At 41.6% G+C, this 20,068-nt stretch overlaps 1 protein-coding gene across 2 annotated transcripts in view; it reads right to left on the reverse strand.

Moving 5' to 3' along the window:
- nlgn3a (neuroligin 3a) overlaps positions 1-20,068 on the reverse strand; it is a 189,002-nt gene that overhangs the window by 16,300 nt on the left and 152,634 nt on the right. For both annotated transcript variants that reach the window (XM_019870047.1, XM_019870048.1), the window contains one exon: positions 809-1,598. In XM_019870047.1, coding sequence (XP_019725606.1) covers positions 809-1,598 — 790 coding nt within the window. The remainder of the gene's footprint in view (positions 1-808; positions 1,599-20,068) is intronic.

Consider the following 20,068-nt stretch of genomic DNA (forward strand, 5'->3'; position numbering starts at 1 on the left):
CGAGTATCAGCCTCAGCCTCAAAGAAGTGAATATTACTTATAATATACTGTGCAATCACATTTTAAGAGTTTTTACTCAGTTCAAGTTTAAAAATTAAAGTATAATATTTGCTTTCGCTGCTTGTTACTTCTCCTTGAAGAAAGTGTTGTTTTTGGTTTATACATTTTTGCACTTTATTTTATTGTATTTCAATACAATTATGTTTTAAAAATATTTTATTCGAGTAAATGATCGAAAATTACTGCACTATTATTTGTTAAGTAAATTTAGCCTACTTTTGCTAAAAGAGAAAATATGGACTATTGATAGTGCCTTGAATAATATCGGCTTCTTTCATTCATGTTATGGGGATTTTTATACAAAGGAGATTTTTTTGTGCCTGTTGAAAATTAAAGTTTACTGACATAGCCATAAAAAAATGTTGCTTTATTTATCTGACCATATTGGAATGTATTTGTTAGGTTTTCAGTCAATTAAATTTGGTTCAATAAACAATATGTGGTCATTTTTAAAATTTTCAATGAACATTCGATCAGTCCGGCCCTCGGCTTGCAGCAAAATTTTTTATCTGGCCCTCCGTCCATTTGACTTTGACACCCCTGCTCTAAACTGACTGTCACTCAAGATGTTCTCTTTTGTTAATATGGCTGGCATATAAAAAGTGAATAAAAATAAATGTCCTTATTTCATAACATTTATTCCATTTATCATCTTGTTGTGGAAACTTGATTCAAGATGTTTTGTTATGTAAAACAACATCCCAAAAATATTCATACAAAGGAGCCTCAAAGATAAGCATCGACTCACCCAGTCTTGGCAAAGTTGGTCCAGTAGGTCATGACCACAGCACTGAGCATGACATCGTTCTTTGAGAAGTTGCAGGGGAAAAGGTCAGTTGGACCGATCATCGGAATTCCAAAAACATAGGGAACCTCGTCCCCGTGCGCGGCATCTGACCAGGCAGGCTTCATTAGACTCTGGCAGTGGTGGTAGAAGGCATAAAAGTAGGTGGGTGAGCCATAGCGAGCGTGGAGATCTGCCGTTACCACAGAGGGCTCCACCCACTGGTGATCAGTGAAGAGAGCCACGAGCGTTTTGCGCCTGGTTTCTGGATTTTCCTTGTCGGCCCAGTCTGTGTACATGAACTTAATGGTCTCCCTCAGAGTGTCTTTGCCCTCCGGGTATCCATACAGACTGTCCACAAAGTCAGACACAGAGAAGTCAAAGTCGTTTCCAGAAACGCCATCCTCGGAGTCCACCACGTTCTCCACAAAGCGCAGGCCCTCGCCTTGGTTGACGCCCAGCATGATATCATAGTTGAGGAACTCCCCCTGCTCCATAAGGATCTCGGGGTCATCAGGAATGACATCTCCATCAATTACAGGTCCAAAAGCCACGTGGTACCTTGCGGGTTGTATGTCCTGCTCCACAAGCTCCCTGGAGCTCTTCTTCCTCAGACAGTCCACCATGTCTAACGTGTCCAGGACGTTGCAGCCCACCTTCTCCGCCAGGAGGCGCGTATACTTGACCGGCTGGTAATTCACCGCCCAGCTGGACAGCGCCGAACCGCTCTGAATGATGGCTCGATGGAAGAGACCTGCACAAAAACACAAGGAACAGTATGTGGTGTGTGTCGTGGATAATTCAGTTAGGCGCGACGAAACACAATGGCTGTTCATTTGGCTGCTGTCATGTCGGAGACCTGGCTGTCAACTGCACAGCTGATAAGTACAAAGCCCAGACTGACAACAAGTTCTTGCTCCCACATAGGACAATAATAGATGCCTACAATAATAGAATCATGTCTGCGATAATGAATGCCCAGATGGCCTGGTCTTACAGACTGCTCGCAGACACACGAGAGCACCGGCACTCTGTCTTTTCCTTTCCCATCCCTACAACTCCCACAGTCATAATCTGTATGCTTGTCGGAGGCAGATGCTGAGAATATGGCGCTGCATTGTTTTGTTGCTATGAGAGAATTTACAGAAATAATGCAGAAAAACAGAATGCGCAATTGAGACAAAATCTTCACACATCTCCAAATAAACTCTGCCGATATTCATACATTTTAAATGAGTCATTCATTCATTCGTTATATACTGCTTATCTTATCTATACTGTTTTCATGTGCAATACTGTCTTACTGTGTCGTACGGCGTCACGGGGAAGATAGACTCAACGGAAGATGACCTGATGGGGTACGCCGTGGACTGGTAGCAGGTGAAAGAGTCACGGTTATCCAAGTGTCTGGCTCTGATAAGGGAGCTAGATGGCAAATGGTGTCAATATTTGATGTTCATATATTTCATGACAGCGGAACGAAAGGGAACTGGATTTCTTCTCGAGTTTCATGAGGATTGGTGAAACATGTTCAACAAGAAGCCTTCCGGATTAAAAGTGAACAACCACTCAAGTGTCAAATTGCTTTCAAATCCACATTTGTGGATTACCCTCTATTGATCTTGATGACTGAAACACACACCGTTGAATTCTTACACCTAATACATCTCAACACATTTCACCTTTTTTCTTTTGCTTTGTTTTTCTACAAGTCACAGACAGTGAACACCATTTCAACCACTTTGTTAGTTATTCATGGTTTCTCTTTTAACAGCCCGCACTGACATTGACCTTTTATCGATACAACTACTTTGGCATCTGTTTTTTGTAACCCCCCCCCCCCCAGTGAAAATGTGCACTCACATTTAATCACTGGCTTCTACTTGAGATTGTGGGTGGATTGCTATAAATAAAAGTAAACTCCTACTCCTTATTCGCGGAGCTGTGCACTTTACTTGCCCACAAAATGCTACCTGGTGGCATGCACGGAGAGAAAGTGTGTGTGTTTGTGTGTGTGTGTGTGTGTGTGTGTGTGTGTGTGTGTGTGTGTGTGTGTGTGTGTGTGTGTGTGTGCGCGCGCGCACGATGTATGGCAATAAACACATTATGATACAGACGTCCTGTGATGTAAGTAGATATACGATATCTTAGTGTTGTGTGTGTGTGTGTGTAGAGGAAACCAACGCAAACAAATCAACAGTCTCGTGGGTTCTCTCCCAAATCAAATTACCGTTTAGTTGCAGCGGAGAATGAAGGAAATCCGAGACGACTTTTTACCACAAGGCATACATCCCAAATAAGAAACATAATTTCCTCAGAAATAATTTAATTGCATCCCTTCGAAAAATGTTCCCATTACATCCGGCAGATTAAAAGCGACATCACTTCTGTTTGCGGCATGCTTTCCTCGCGTCATCGTCGAGTCTCAGTATTACAGTGCTTGCGCTGCTTTCCCGATCTGGGAGTCAGAGGCCAAGCTCCAGCCGCTTGACCACGCTGCTTTATTGTTCATGTCATCGTTACGGACACAGTGATTGAATTCCACTGACGTTGTCGCGGTGGTTGGCGCAACAGACGACGAGTCATTACGAGCGGTAACAGAACGTCACAAGATGTTTCCACAACATCGTGTGGCGACGCACGCTGGCATGCAGAGTTCAAGAGTAATATTTTAGCATCAGTGTGGGTGGCTGCTGAAGTCTGTGTTTATGAGGTAAACACAAGACTTAAGTGCCAGATATATCACTTTGGTAGCCTTAATCAGCGGCAGCGGGGGGCTTATTTCTTCTTGGCAAAGATTAAGTGTTTATTTACACTCCTCTTTACATTTCTTTGCAAGTAGTAAGTAGAATTAATTTGTATGCTTGGGTGAACCGTTAAATGTTTTTGAAAGTTACATTACAAGGTGCACTCTGCTGTGGGTTCCGTTTACGGGGATTTCAGCGGGCTAGTTGTCCGGATGCTGAGACAAGCAATTACAAAGACGTTAATGCGCACACAAAATATTCATATATTTAGATTCACGCTTTACAGCAACATCATCACTCAACGGAGTTCTCAATTGAAGAACACATTGTGTAGAATGTTCTGGCTAGATTACCTATTCTGCCGCGAAGCCCGAACACAAATCGGTTGTAAAATATGCGACTTTTTCTTGCATAAATACAAACGGTGAGATTCATACACCCATTTTCTATGCTTTCCATTTTTCTGCTCAGATCCTAATTCAGTTGAGACAACCTCGACTGCTCATTTCACTCGCGTTTGTGAACTGTGCTTTGGGTAAGAATGCATCTCTTGCCATCTACACCTCAGTCAGCTTTGGGAACCTCTTTACTTTCATTGATAAAAAGACAAATATCACAGAAAATGCCGACGAATGTGAAACGTGTCTCATATGCTCAAATGAACTAACCGGTGTTATAGTCCTCAAACCCTATGCAGTTATTCCTTTTATCTCCATAATCCATGGACCAAAAGCTCGATTGCAGGGAAGGAGCTAAGCAGCAAATTAATCACAACTCATTGATCATCCAATAAGAATAAAACTTAAAAGATATCTTCAAAACACGTCTTGGTTTGTCTTCTCTGACACACTTTCAGGAAATGCCGTCCTGTCCCAGTCCCAGAGCATTGTAAATTTGAAATAAAATCCTGTCCTGTTCCCAGTGTAAATGACTGTAACTCCCATATCGCTCCAATTTTTGAGAATAGCAACATTAAAATGTTTTCCTGCAGGAGATTCCTGCTACTGTCTGCTCCTGTGAGCTTTTTATCCTGTGCTGTCCCAATCGCGTGGTGAAAGGTAAAACTGACTTCCATCCCAAGGGAATCCTGCAGCAAACTGCCAACCTCTGATTGCACAAGTTCTCACTGCCCGTAGATGTGAATGCATGCATGAATGTTTGTTTGTCTCGATGTTCCCTGCAATTGGCTGCCGACCACCATTGCAGGCTAGATCCTGCATCTAACCTCAAGTCAGGTGGGATAAACTCCAGTTTACCCACAACCCTAATGAGGACAAGCGGTTTTGAAATTGCCATCACAATTTACTTTCAAAACACAGCCCGACTGTGAGCTGTTTAAAAGCACAAGACAAGCTCAGTGTGGTTCACAAAATAGCCTCTGCATCATGAGACATATGCACTGACTCCCACTGAGAAGATTTGTGGCAAGCACAATACATTTCAGCGTGAATCTGGACTTTGCGTTTGTTGTTCCTGTGCCGACAAAATGAACCGCATTGGATGTGAAAGCCACCACGAGCGCCACTGCCCTGCGAGCTGTCCTATCAGCTGTGCATCTCTGCAGGGTGGTGGCCTGTGCTGCGACTGCGAGCGGAAGCAGATGTCAAGGATTTCACCCACTTGGAAGCATTAGAGTGACAGCTATAAGACGCAATTTGCTGGTGTGGGAGTGGGGATGTATGGCAGCTGCTTGGGCTCGTCTGACCCTCTTTGGCACTATTCTCCTCTGTCCTTATTTCCCCTCTCCGAGCCCTTTCTTGGTGTTGCCTCTCGTCACATCTCAACGTAACTTAGGCACAGCAAGCAGAAGGATACGTGGGGTTGAGTTTGCCCTTTGGTGCAATCACCACTTGGAAATGTCTTTGATCATACGGAGAGCATATTTGCCTGCAGGGAAGTTCCATGATCAACAAGGCATACTTGATATACGTATTGGTACACAGCTTTTAATCTGTTAATTAAGCAATCACAGTTGGGCTAGACACCTTCGCTCCCATTGAAACTTACCGGTAATATGGCCATTAATATTAATATCAATATGCAGTCATACCTTGAATTATGAAGACCCCAATTTACAAGTTTTCTTAACTTCTGAGCTGTTGCTTGGTGATTGATTTCTATTTTTTAATGCTTTGTGTTATAAGCCAAAATTTGCGAGTCTCAGGTTTGCTGCTGCTCAAGCAACAAGAATAAAAATGTGCACTCAAGGTGCTACAATGTCTTTGCCTGAGGAGAAGGAGAGACACATTCAGTGATGCTCTTTGAGCTGTTTATTGAACAGGACATACGAACAGAGATACAACTACAAAATAAGTACACTCTCAAGGAGCTGCCGTAGGATGCCGATTGATGCCAAACAGGCACATGCAGGGTAACCTGCTCTTTTCCCTGACGGTTCAGGTACCAGATCGACTTGGGTGGTCAGATTCATTAAATGTTTTCATTGTATAGTAGAGGATCATTGCCTTTGATGGATAATCAGATCAATTCCAAGATATTCAAATATATTTGGTCCAATAAAATAAAATAAATATATGATAGATAGATCTGTAATGACAGCAAACATTTTTTTACTCAGATAGGAAATGTGTAAATAGAGTAAGGAAATGTGTACATTATTATTTAGTTTAATTACTCAGTTGTAATTTTCAGTATTTTAAATATACAAATGTTTGAGGCTTTATACTGTATGAGTTGAATGAACAAAGGGCAAAGAAGAGCACAACTTAATTCTAATTTACTCAGGCTTACAGTCACCGTTACAGTCAATAATCAAGTATAGTTAGATGTTATTCTCAGTTTTACAACATTAAAAATGTTCATGCCTCAAGTCAAAATGAACGAACAAATGCTAATCAAGAAAACACGAGCATTTCCTCACTCTTACTTAATGGGCCGTGGTTCGCCCGATTGCAGTTTCCGTAGCATATCATTGGCTAGTGAAGGTCCCTGATCCGATCTGGTACCACTGGTATCTACAACAGCACTCACCAGGCCAAAGCGCCTGAAAGCACGCACAAACATGCTACCCACTAAAGGCATGTCGAGCCCACTTTTGCGGGATTCTGAAACACCCGCAAAGGAAATCTAAGCACCCCCAAAATTTGAGAGACCTGAAGAATTTATTTAGTGTATGTCTTCAACAAGGATATGTGGCAAATCTCTTCACTTCTACCGCTCCATAGCAATACGTCATTATCATTACAAGGCCTGATTTCTGCTGCATTTATCGTACGGGAGTGACTTTCGTCACTGTTTATGTTGTTAGATAAGACAATTTTTTTTTGCTGGGAGACGTTCCAGGTGGTCAGACAGTATCTCTGTCTTTCTGAATTGCACTGCGAGAAGCACAGTTTTGGCACGAACACGTGTTAATATTAAAGCCAAGGTGCTCCATGTACATGTTTTTGTAGAACATCGTATTATTTTTATTCATTAAAAACTTGGAACAAAAAAAGCTAATTTGGGGGCTGGAATGGATTAGGCCTTGTCGTGCCATCCTTTGCGAGATCCATACAGTGTACATTTTATCAAGTATATTTACCTTCATTTACGGGCGTGCTATGAATGCAACAGTGGCTGCCTGGTCCTGCCGGGGTGTGCATCGAAAGCCGCAGATGGCTGACTGCTGAGGAGGACTGAGCGGGCCTGACACTACGAGATTTATCTTTCGCTTTGTTTGATGAAAGGGAGCAAGAGTGAGTTGGGCTTCACTATTGTTTGCTGAGAATCATATAAATCCAGCGCGCAGGAGCTGTCACCGGGGCAATAAATATGTATTCGAGCTGTGTGTGATGAGCCCCACTGTGGTTGGAAGCCCACTGGGGAAGGTCAGAGAGAAAGAGAGCGAGAGAGGGGGGAGGTGGGGGAAGGGGGGGTGGTACTGCGCCAATCACCCACTGAGAGAATTCACTAATTACCGACGGCGGGGTGTACGTATACATGGATGCGCGTGTGCAGGTGTGTCAGGGCTCACTTTGATAAGACATAAAGATGGTGAATTAACGCACATGCATCATTGTGACACGGTTGATGTTTGTGACACGGTAGTTAAGAAACTCTTTACTTTGGAAAGAAGAAACACTATCATTCCAGGTTCATATCCTTTGTAGAAGCAAAAGATCACTCTATCGTGATCTGCCTGTTTGACATGCTAGAACCCAACACATCAACCATGAGCTGATCCATCAAAGCACGGTGCTGCTGGCAGATTGAGGTCACACTGAATTATGACTGGAGCTGCGAGGTAATCACTCATTGGGTCGTGGCGAAAATGCCGTCGCGTAGCACCGCTGCCGTCGCAACGCTGCGGTGGGCCGACCTTGACCGTGCTGCTCCCTCACTAGACACCCGTTAAATGGGCATGAGGTTCAGACCCGTGGTTGCTGGTGTGGCTTCTGGGGATAATTTATTGTCGATAAAGGGGAGGGGTCAAAAAGGTGATGAACCCTTGGATAGGTTAGAGCACCACAATTCACAACTACAGGTTTACACCATTTTTGGACAAGTGTCATTTGGATTGAATGTTGGATTGAGCAAGCCAATGGGGCATTTCTGGAAAGGGTAACATGACGAAGCAGTGCTGCAGTGCTTTGGATCACTGCTGATGTATTTAGTGGCATGTATGCGCGTTAATGGATGAGGACGTCCTGTTGGCGACGAAGCCTAAATCCACTATAATGAGTGTGTACTTTGTAATCTGTAGCAGCTGGAAAATGTCACTGAAGCATCAGTAATGATTTTTTTTAAATCACATTGGCCCTGGGATTCAGTAGATGACAATAATAATGATAACTTTTAAAGCCCTTTTCACACCATCTTGGTTTGCATGGTGTTCACCATGAAGAAGGCAGAGGAAGGTCGGTTAATGACACACTGTGCTTTGGTCAGTGCAGTGTGAAAAGGCCTTTACTATGCCGTGACGAAAACACAAAAACACCCAAAACAAAAAAAAGTTATGCCACTTTCTCACTTTGTGGCTTTACTCGGCTCTTGTTGGGGCTGGTCTGTTTTCCACTTCAAAATACTGTCTTTGGTTTACTACAATATTCTGTTCCTACAGTGGTAACGTGATAACCCAGATTTGGACGGATTTCAGAACACTAATATAGCCAGAGTTATAATAGCCTTGGATTTTTCATTATATCGTGGTTAGTTTTTATTTTGTGTTGACTTTTTTTTTTTTTCAAATTCAGTTACTTTTAATTAGTTTTCAGAACATTAACAAAGGCTGTATTCTTTTTTTAAAATTGTGACTATAATAGGTTTCATCTAAATTTTTATTAGGACCAGTTTTAGTTTTCCTTATATGTGGCACATTTGTGGAGTACAAGAAAAAACAAGGTCACTTAACTGTTCTACAGTAAAGCAAACTAGAATTCCCAAAAGACTGTTCGACATTCTTTCATCAGTATGGAAGTACAACAATAACGTGATGAATACATTTAAAATAAACTCCGAAGGCTCTTGCATGAAATCACTTGACATAGACAAAAATGAATGACATTTTAAATTTGGTTTTATGAAGCTAAACTGTAGTTTTAGTGAGTTATCATTTTATTTTATTTTTTTGGTTTTGTCAATATCAGTTTTAGTTATTTTGTTGGTTTTGTTAACTATGATAACCTTGATCACAGCCTCCACTAACAGAGAAGTAAAGTCATAACAGCATGTTTGTTTGGAAAACACTTGTAGGCCATAAATATCATCAATCAATGACAGGAACTAATCGTGCCATCCCGTGGCCTCTGCGCAAACTGCCTTTTGTATTATTCCATTTTTTTTTTTTTTTCATTTCAAAATATTACATTGACACATCATTAATGAATCTGCTTGACCAATGAGTGATGAGCGAGTGTTGCGTTTCTGATAAGCTATTGGCTCCAAATGTTGCAGTGTGTCCCAATAGAAACAGTACTCGCTACTTCCTGGACAGAGTAAGGACGTGTTTAGGTGAGTAGTGAAAAAAATGGAAAATGTGCTTGCTACCTTGAATGTTTCATTTGTCAAATTTCACCAACATTATAAATTCACAGCAAAATACAATATTTTGGGATTTAAGGGTAGCATTTGAGTAGCAGAATTTATAGGGGCCAAATTAGACCCCGTGGGTTTTCCAGGGTTTTTCAATGTCCTCACAAGCATTATCACCATAAAAAGACAAACACAGAAATGTTCCGTTTCACGCCACTCTCTCCCCCACAGCAACTGCGAGATCTTCTGCTTGCCTCTTTCTCGTCTTTAATCTTTCACTTGCTCTGTTTTGCGCTGCTCTCGATCGAGCTCTCGCTGTCTCGGTTCCGAGGGCCCGTGCTGAGTCCCTGCTTGCTAATTATTAGGCATAAGCCTGCGCTCAACGAAGCCTGAATCCTCTGAGCCATCTTACCTCCAGCATCTTCTCACTGTAAGAAAATCTCCACAGACCAGTGCACTACATGGTGCATCCTCTGTTGTAAAAAATAAAATAAAATACATCTAGTGAAAATCTTGCTCAGTTTCACTTTTTCCCCTCTCTGCTGTTTTTCTATTATTCATTTTAAGCCTCATCTCCTACAAGGAATCATTATTTCACACCAAACTATAAAGCTATATGGAGTGGTTTATTTCACCTCAGGAGAATTGAATTAGCTCTATTTTATATCCTTGGTAACTTGCAGTCAGAGGGTTAAAGCTGCTGTCACCATGGCTACAGCCTTGTGGCTACAGCTACTTAAACACGAGGGTCTGTGGTCGAATCATGAATGAGCCCTACAGATAACTTCACAGTTGGTCCAGAGGCCCAGAGATGGCACCTAGATTGCACTTCTATTCCATTACATCTCTGTGCTCCATCAAATTTGTCAACTTCAATACAATACAATACAATACATGCTGATTTATATACTTCAAAAGGCATCTGACGGAATCAGGAACCTCGTAAGTTGTACGGTACAATTCCTGTATCCAGGCTACAAAGTGCATAATTTGTACACATGCATGAGCGGAAAGTACGGCTGTTACTTTGTACTTTGTATGGTTTCTCTCTACACAATGCAAGCATCGGCTGGTTCCATAGGAAAAGATATGTTCCGAATAATAATGGAAAAAATAATACCACAGCACTTACCGACTGTACCCAAACAGGCTGCCTGACGCAAAGCACGCTTAACCGGGGCCCAAAATAATAAACATAATGAAACAAAATGTCGGCGGCACCACGGTCAACGGGTTAGCACGTTGGCCTCACAGTGCAGAGGTGCAGGGTTCGATGTCTGCATGGGTTTTCTCCGGGTACTCTGGTTCCTCCTACATTCCAAAAACATGCATGGCAGGTTAATGGAACACTCTAAATTGTCCCAAGATCTGCCTGTGGATGCGGATGGTTCTTTGTCTATGTGTGCCCTGTGATTGGCTGGCAACCGGTTCAGGGTGTACCCTGCCTACTGCCCGAAGTCAGCTGGGATAGGCATGCAGTGGATTAGAAAATGGATGAATGGATGGATGGATGGATGGATGAAACAAAATGTCCCATTTAATGGAACACTCGATTATTCTTCAGCTCAACATCTACCTCGTGAGGGATGATCCATAATAAATGTCTAGTCTTCTGTCAGTGTTCACCCATAAATTCCTAGCCTACAGTATGGACAAATAAGGCGATTACTAGATTTATTCAATATCTACAATGAGTTTGTATGACCATAAAAGAAATTAACAACTACTTCAGCATTAATGTTTACACAAGAGTGAATAACAAGCTTCACCTTCAACAGTAAAGGTTTTTTCTTTTCTTTTTCTTTTGGAATATTTTATCCCTTCTTAATCGTACGCAGGCCGGCCCGGTAGTCCAGTGTTTAGCACATCGACCTCACGGCGTAGAAGTTGTGTTTGATCGGCTCCGGTCTTCCTGTGTGGAGTTTGCATGTTCTCCCCGTACCTGCGTGGGTTTTCTCCGTGTACTCGGGTTTCCTCCCACATTCTAAAACATGCATGGCAGGCTGATTGGACACTCTAAATTGTCCCTTGGTGTGAGTGAGAGCGCGGGTGGTTGTTCGTCTGTGTGTGCCCTGCGATTGACTGGCAACCAGTTCTAGTCCCCTGCCGACTGCCCGAAGACGGCTGGGATTGGTCCACCACCCCCCGCGACCCTAGTGAGGATCAAGCGGATCGGAAAAATGGATGGATGAATAATCGGACGCAAATATGATTAACATTTGAACTGTTCCTTGAAATATATGCAATCATGAAACATTTACAGTAAACTGTTTAACAAATATAGCAATAATGAGTTCACTTTTTTTACTGGAGTACTTTTTACAACATGAATGCATTTTCAAAACACATACAAACACTCTTTCAACTTGAAAATACAAAATACCTCAATAAAACACTCCACTATTCACAGTTATGTAATCTTAATAACATTTGGCTGTGTATTATTATTCTTATTATTATTATTATTATTATTATTATTATTATTATTATTATTTATTTATTTTTATTTTTTTACACAAAACAGCATAATGGCCACATCACATCTGTATCACTGACTGGGCCTCATTATAATCGCACATGGTTGCACCACATTAGCCATTCTGCTCCTAGCTAGTTAGCACAATTCAACTCACCAAGAAGCTGGCAAAAAAAGACTTCTCGAGCTCCTGGCACACAACTCTCCAGTTCCTCTCTCTTATCTAAACATCACAGTAATAATAATTAACAACAAACACACAGACTGACAAATAATCTTCCAATATGACCTCATAATAGCACGCCGTGTTGCAGATGGCGATTGCTAGCAAGATAGCTCAATTAGCATGAGAAACTACCGGTAACTCAACCAGACAAGTGGAAAAGTTATTAGAAGTCATATTTAACTCCTGCTGATACACAAGGGTCTGATTGTATCTAAATCATCTAACTGAAGTTAAGATCTCTTGGTTGTCAAGGAAATAAAGTAACCCATGCAACTTTTTTTGACACTGAAAGTTACGTCCTGGGTACTGATTAATGCAAAGCGCAACAGTATTTCTGAAACAACAAATTTGCTCGAACTACCTTTAATTAATAGTATTTTGTTTTCATCAACTATTAATTATATTAATCTATGTGAAGACACTGATTATGTTCATGAGTTTTTACAATGTGCCGTTGTCAGGGACTTTCAATGCGTGTCAACATGCAGATTTCAACTTGTCACAAGGTTGCAGTACTGGTGTCAGCTTCAATCATGAGCTAAACAGAAGATGAGTGAAATGCACACATGTCTGTGTAAATCAAATAAAAGAATACAAAATCCATCACGTGTAACTTCTGAAACATTGTTAAGTAGTAAATAAAGCTATGATAACAGGAACCAAATTATCTTTCGGGTACGCTTACAAATACAATCATGCACTCTTATTGGAACATCCAGATATTTCCATCCATCCATCCAATTTCCAATCCGCTTATGCTCACAAGGGTCACGGGGGCTGCTGGAGCCTATCCCAGCCATCTTAGGGCAGTAGGCGGGGGACACCCTGAACCGGTTGTCAACCAATCGCAGGGCACACAGAGACAACCAACCATCTGCGCTCACACTCAAACCCAGGGAAAATTTAGAGTGGTCAATCAGCCTGCCATGCATGATTTTTTTTTTTGGAATGTGGCAGGAAACCGGAGTACCCGGAGAAAACTCATGCAGGCCTGGTGAGAACATGCAAACTCCACACAGGGAGGCCGGAGCTGGAATTGAACCCAGTACCTCTGCACTGTGAAGTCGACGTGCTAACCACTGGACTATCGGGCCGCCCCAGCTATTTCCTCTATTCTCAATTGACAAAGCACAAAAGACACTACCATCATTCACCATGAATTATGTTCACTTTTCTGGAGTTGCCATAGCAATCGTTTAGTTAATAGCAGTGGAGTTCAAAACAGAAGGATCGACCTTGTGCTCAATCCGGACCATAAAAGAGGCTGTGTTTGAAGGGACCAGTGTATTCATCTATCAGGGCGAGACATGCTTCATGCTAACCTTATATAACGTTGTTTGGTCTTCAGCTCGGGCTTCTGACGAGCTTGGCTGCTTGCCTGCAGGCAGCAGCTTTGGACAGATAAAGAGTTTGATCCATAAGTGTGGATGGAGGGGAAAAAAGGGGAGCGAATAAAAAAGTAGAGCAAAGAAGACTGATACGAAGGATGGAGGAGAAATAAGAGAGGACATGGCAAGAGGGAAGAACGGGGAAGAAAAGGATAAATTAAAAACGGCCCAATTGACAGGCCATACGCATCTGAGCACGGCGCGTGTGGTCTCTCCTACAAATTATGACGAGACATTTAACATTCACTGGTCAATACAACACACGGCTCACACATGCATGCACAAAGGCTGGTATCCCTCTGTCTCTATGCACATTACAGCAGGGTTTCATCTCCGACTTGAACTCATCAATCTGGCTGCTAATCAACAGGCAGGCAGACGAGGCATAACCTGAGTGGAAAATAATTTGCAGCTTAATTCAATGAATTTATTTAGGCCTACGGGTGAGGCTTATAACCTGGGGATGTTTCCGACTAGTTTGGAGAATGTCGTAGCGGGCTAAAACTGAATTCTCTCAAGCAATACTGTGTGATTGTTTAAACATTGTGGTGCATTTGTGATGTACCCTCCGGGACTATGAAATTGGATGTGGCACTCCACGTAGGAAAATGCTTTTAATTATTTAAAAATGCCATTTGATCCAGTTGTGCAGGAAATGCCATCATAATTGCATCCAATTAGACTATTTCACAGCACTGAAAGGTTGTAGCAGCTTTTGTCAGTTCAGTGGAGCCTTAGAGGCCAAACACAAACACTTGTACATTTGTTTTGATTTCAAAAATATTTTTACACAAGAAATGAGCAAAAATAGGCCGTAAGGTGACCTCGTGCTTGGCACATGCCACAAATTCCCAAACGTGTCAGGTTAATTGATGATTCTGTGCTATACATGTGTGAATGTGAAGTTGATTGTCTGTTTGTGATTTGTGACTGACTGAGGACTAGTTCGGAGTGTGACATGAAATAAAATGTTTGGATGGTACAGCTTGTCAGTACGTGGCGAGTTTGTTAGATGTGAACACAATCACCTGACATTTAGACATTTAAAGGTTAAAAAAAAAAAAAAAAAAAAAAACAGAGTTCATCAATTTATGGTTCTTGAATAAAGCTGAACGATTTTGAAAAAGAATCTAATGACATTTTTTCCACCTCAATATTGTGATTGCATTTTAATATTCTTATGCGTTCGAACAAACAAAATTATTTTGATATTATGAGTCATTTGATATAAAAAGTAGAAAGAACAAATTTATATATATACAAACCGAAAGGTGTATAAATAGTTAATTACAGTACACATAAGGGTAAAAGTATTTGATGATATGTAGATTTCTTCCTTTTTTTTCGGTATTGGAAAATGATCAATACACATTATTGCACAACAAGGGGTAGGGCTAGATAAGTTGTATATTTCTCCCTACTCCTTTGAACATATAACTGTGATGATGTTTGTATTACTTACTTTTATTTTTCCTTTTATAATTTTAGTTTGGATTTTGACAATCTGTTATTGTGTGTTTTACATATGTTCAATGAACAATCAACAAACAAACAAACAAACAAAAAATATTCTGCATTACAACGAACAATATCAGATTGATTCTACATAAATGTTTTGGTTTTATTGTTTGTTGAGGCTTACACTAAAATAAAGGCAAATGAACCATGAATTAATATGAAAGACATGATTAATCTACCTCAATTAGAGTTGGCACTTTATGAACTACTTTGACTTGCAGTCTTTGAAGTGTTCACAATGAAAACTTAATCGAATTCTACCAAACAAATGTGGCGTGAATATAAATCACAAATCAGATTACAACAATAATGCAAACAAACTAGCAAATAAAATAGCTTTTAATGTTTCATCAAACTATGATGTGTAAACATGTGGACTGTACTTCTCAAGCACTGACCTTATCTAGACACTAACTAAATCAATGATCATATAATTTTTTTTTTTTTTACACAGGCGGCAGCGCGGTGGTCGACTGATGAGCACGTCCGCCTCAGTGCAGAGATGTGGGGTTCAATTACGGGCTCCGGCCTTTCTTGTGTGGAGTTTGCATGTTCTCCCTGTGCCTGCATTGGTTTTCTCCGGGTACTCCGTTTTCCTCCCACATTCCAAAAAAAAGCATGGCAGGCTGATTGATCACTCTAAATTGTCCCTAGGTGTGAGTGTGAATGGTTGTTTGTCTCTCTGTGCCGTGCGATTGGCTGGCAACCAGGCCAAAGGGTGTAGCCCGCCTACTGCCAGAAGGCAGGTGGGATAGGCTCCAGCAAGCCATGTGATGAACATCTCAGTTCCCAAAAATCAGATTTTTCTGGCTATATCTTGATGGGTCAGGCATTAAAGGGTTAAGGCCAGACTTCATTTCAGTCAGTGAGTTGGCTTTATTTTTGAAATACAATGAAACCGAGTTACAAATGACCCTTTTTGCCAAATTTTCAAGTTATGCACAATTCTTTTGTAAAACATCTGCCTCCAGTTATGTACATTTCGTTATGCAAACCGTCTCAGCATGGATGAACGGGTGGATCGGTGCTGTGCTTTTTGTGCTGTTTAACCATCATTGTTTCGAGGCGTAACTCAGAGCGATAGGTCTGCTGTTTTTGTTTTTTTCTCCTAATTAGACCTCAGAATGACTTAAAGGTTACTGTTGGCTGTAAACGCACCAAACTCCCACATAAAACTCAATGTCTCCTAATAGAAAGCTGTAGTGTGTACAACTGCAAGTTCCACTCACGTACTCACACACGCTTCTTCCAATTACCATTTTCACAGTGGCTGCCTGGCTTTCTGATTCACGTGGCAAAAACATTTAACAGTATCTATGATACGTAACGTATTTACTGAGAACATTGACCTCAATTTACGAACTCTTTGAGTTACAAACGGGGTCATGGAGCGAAGTCCATAAGTTGAGGTACCACTGTACATGCAGAGCTTGAGCCGGTCTCATTTTCAGGCCTGGGGTTTCAAGGCTCAGAACTTTTATGTTTCTGTTTACATTTCAATGAAAGTAATAATTTTAACCTTATTAGTGTATCAGTCTAAGAATAGCCTACCATTCCGTCCAACAATGTTCATATTGTATTTGATCAAAAATCAAAACAGCAATTGAATGTGCTTATAAGATCATAATCAGTGCTTATTTGAACAAGTATGACAACAAATACTTGAAATGGACAAAGAGACAAAAAAAAAAAAAAAGACCACTACACAACTATACAAAACATGAAACCTATTCACACCACTTGTGGTGCACAATACTTAGCGGACTGGCGCCAACTTTACGGGCCTGTATATGTATCCCTCCATCCATTTTCCGATCCCTTTATCCACATAAGGGTCAACCCTTATAACAAAATCCACAAAAATATTTTTACCATATCATGTTGTTTTAGATATTTGTCGTATTCCATTTATAAGCATTATGTAGATTACATGTGAACATGAAAATTTGGGGAAAATCAAATTTTAAACCTGCAGTATCAAATTTGATACAGATGACTCAATGTAATACTGTATAAAGTATGAGTTACATAATAAAAATGCATGTATCAAATATGATACAAATGGCATTATAGGGTTAAGTTACTAATGATGGTGATTTAAATTGAAAGGCAAAATGTTTCCCCAGATTTGGGTGGTTCAAAATTGAAAGCATCAAGAGTGCATTGTTGGTGCAGTCTGAACACGATGAGAGCATCCTCTTTGAACAACCATGGAGAGTGACACTGCATTTTTATTCAGTCCATAAAAACACGACAGTGATCAAACCACTCTTTTGCCGTCGTCATTGAGCTGCATCTACATAGTCATAACTTACTCCCACGGCCTACGCGCTAAGACGAGGAGGCTGCAACGCTGAATCCTTTCCAATTGCACTCACGCAAGTGTCACTAATGCCGCAGCCTGCGAGAGGCAAAGGCTGTTTATCTCCATGTCCTTCATTGTGTTCTGGCATTCGAGGCGGCATTCACCACGCTCGCTCCATGCCGCGGTTGTGTTTAGATGTGAGCCTGATATGGGGCACAACAACATGCACACCGCCTCAAATAGGCGGCACTGCGGAAATGGGAAGAATAATGAGTTATTACAGGGTTATCTGTGTGTATCTCCATGTCATGACTGCGTAAGCGTCTCTGCTAATCTAATTAGATGAGACAAGTTGTTCAAGATGTTTTCTGATTCCTCCCGCTCCTCCTGCTGTGTCCACAAATAGATTCCAGATCAGGGAGCCGAGAGGAAATGATTAGAGCCTATAGTTCCCACAGACACTGCGCTTAATTGGACGATGGGCCACGTGATTGTTGGGCGGCAGAAGAAAAAGTAAAAGTCATGACTCTTGCTGTTTCTACAGATACAGCATGTTTAACATGCGATCAACCGTGGAGAGCGGCCTTAAAGCTCACTGGAAGCAACAAACAATAACCAGAGACAAAGAGTACACTGAAAAGCTCCTTACGTACAAAACAGATGCAGCGTATGTCACGGGAGGGTCAAAGATATAAGTTGCACATGACGTTGTTAGCTCAGCCGTGAAATGTGGAAGGATGGCGAGCTTCTATTCTTGGCAACATTTTGCCTGTGACAGCCAGATGGGATGGATGTAACTCGTTTTTTGGGCCAAGAAAAGCCACCGAGAGGGCATTTGCATTTGTGACTGACAAATCATCTCAAGGGGTTTACGTCCCCTTGAGGGGATCCGGAGGGGTTTAGCGTGATGATGGCAAGAAAGAATGACAGGGGAAAAAAAAGAAAAGCTCAGGGACCTAAGTGCTTGCAGAAACAAATTAGCTGTGGGGGTATTGAAGGTGGCGAACTGGATAACGATCTACAAGCAGACAGTGGGCGGATCGTATCGCTTACGACGGCCCTTTTTTTTTTTCAATGCATTGGATCTGGCTTAGAAGCCTTTAAGAGTCCGTGTCTGATCCCATCTGACTACAGAATCCATTCAAAGACTAAACCATTTACATGCATATAAAGAGCATAAACATGCCACACATGTGCGCTCTCTGAATATGAATTGTTTCTCCAGGGATGCCCAATCTCCAAACAAACGGCAAATATCTTCAGGCTAAATGTCACATGTACAATACAGTCCACCCACAAGACCAGCACTGGTGAGCACACTCAGTCGTATAATTCAGCAAGCCAATTAGGCGCCACACGCAGTGCGACGTTTCTTTTCCCGAACAAGAAGATCAACAGTTCTCTTTATGTAAAACACTGTTAATGAACCGCAACCAGATGACATGTTGGAAACAAAAAGTCTCTCCCTCTGATGTGCTGCAATTCGTGTTCATCTTGCAAAATGATAGAGCTCTTCCTATTAGAACGGCTCCACCTATCACAACCTCTTTAAGGGTCAGCAGTCCCACCAGCAGCTGCATCCAAGCTGATTAACTCGAGCAGCAGACATGAACGTGCAAGACAGGCTCAGGTTCCAGCAGCGTAAACATATTATTCATATTCTTCTAAGTGTGGGTGTGTGTGTGTGTGTGTGTGTGTGTGTGTGTGTGTTGCTTCTCGTCCAGCGTCTGACACCACTGGCCCCTGCTCTGCCCATTGTGCCACCAGCCCAGCGGCCAGATGCCATGCGGGCTCGGCCTAATTTAAGGCGGCATGCCATGTAAACATCGGACGGAAATAGGATGGAGATGCAACGCGCTCGCCCCGTCCGTACACTGTGGACGTGAACATGACTCAGAAAAAGATATATGTTTGTTCATTAGCCAGTTTTGACAGTACTTTCTGAAACAATGTCAAAAGTGACAAGTAAAGGGAGAACCCACAACATTAGGATGCAAAAAAAAAAACAATTGAGTTAGAGGAGCCGATTTATTTTTGTTACAATGGAGTCACCGATAGTTCAGTGCAATCTCGACTGAACGAACTAATTGGGTCGGAAGGGGTGTTCCGTGAGTCCGATAAAGTACTTTTTTTGTACTTTTGTGGCCAAAAACACAACAATGCAGTAGAAATGTACTGATTTGTGCTTTTTTGGGTGCCTAAAAATCTTCAGTACAATACACGAGTTGTGTAAATGAAATATATATTACACCAGAAATAGCATGTTTGAGAAACGTGCACACAACTATCACCTGAGTAAAAAACAGCCAGATACAACGCGCTCCTTTTGAGCTGTGTGCTTATGGACATGCTAATCTTAAATCCATGCTTTCCATTAACATTGATGGGACAGTCTTCTATTCATCTCCTATAGCACTTTTCCATAATGGGGTCACGCGTGATTCAGGCCTCACTGTGTGGATTTTGCATGTTCTCCCCAGGCCTGCGTGGGTTTTCTCAGAGTACGGTTTCCTCCCACATTTCAAAAACATGGATGGCAGGTTGATGAAACACTGTAAATTGTCCCTAGGTGTGAATGTGAGCATGAATGG

This window comes from Hippocampus comes, unplaced genomic scaffold (genome assembly GCF_001891065.2).
Source record: "Hippocampus comes isolate QL1 unplaced genomic scaffold, H_comes_QL1_v1.1 scaffold9, whole genome shotgun sequence".
NCBI classification, from domain to species: domain Eukaryota; kingdom Metazoa; phylum Chordata; class Actinopteri; order Syngnathiformes; family Syngnathidae; genus Hippocampus; species Hippocampus comes.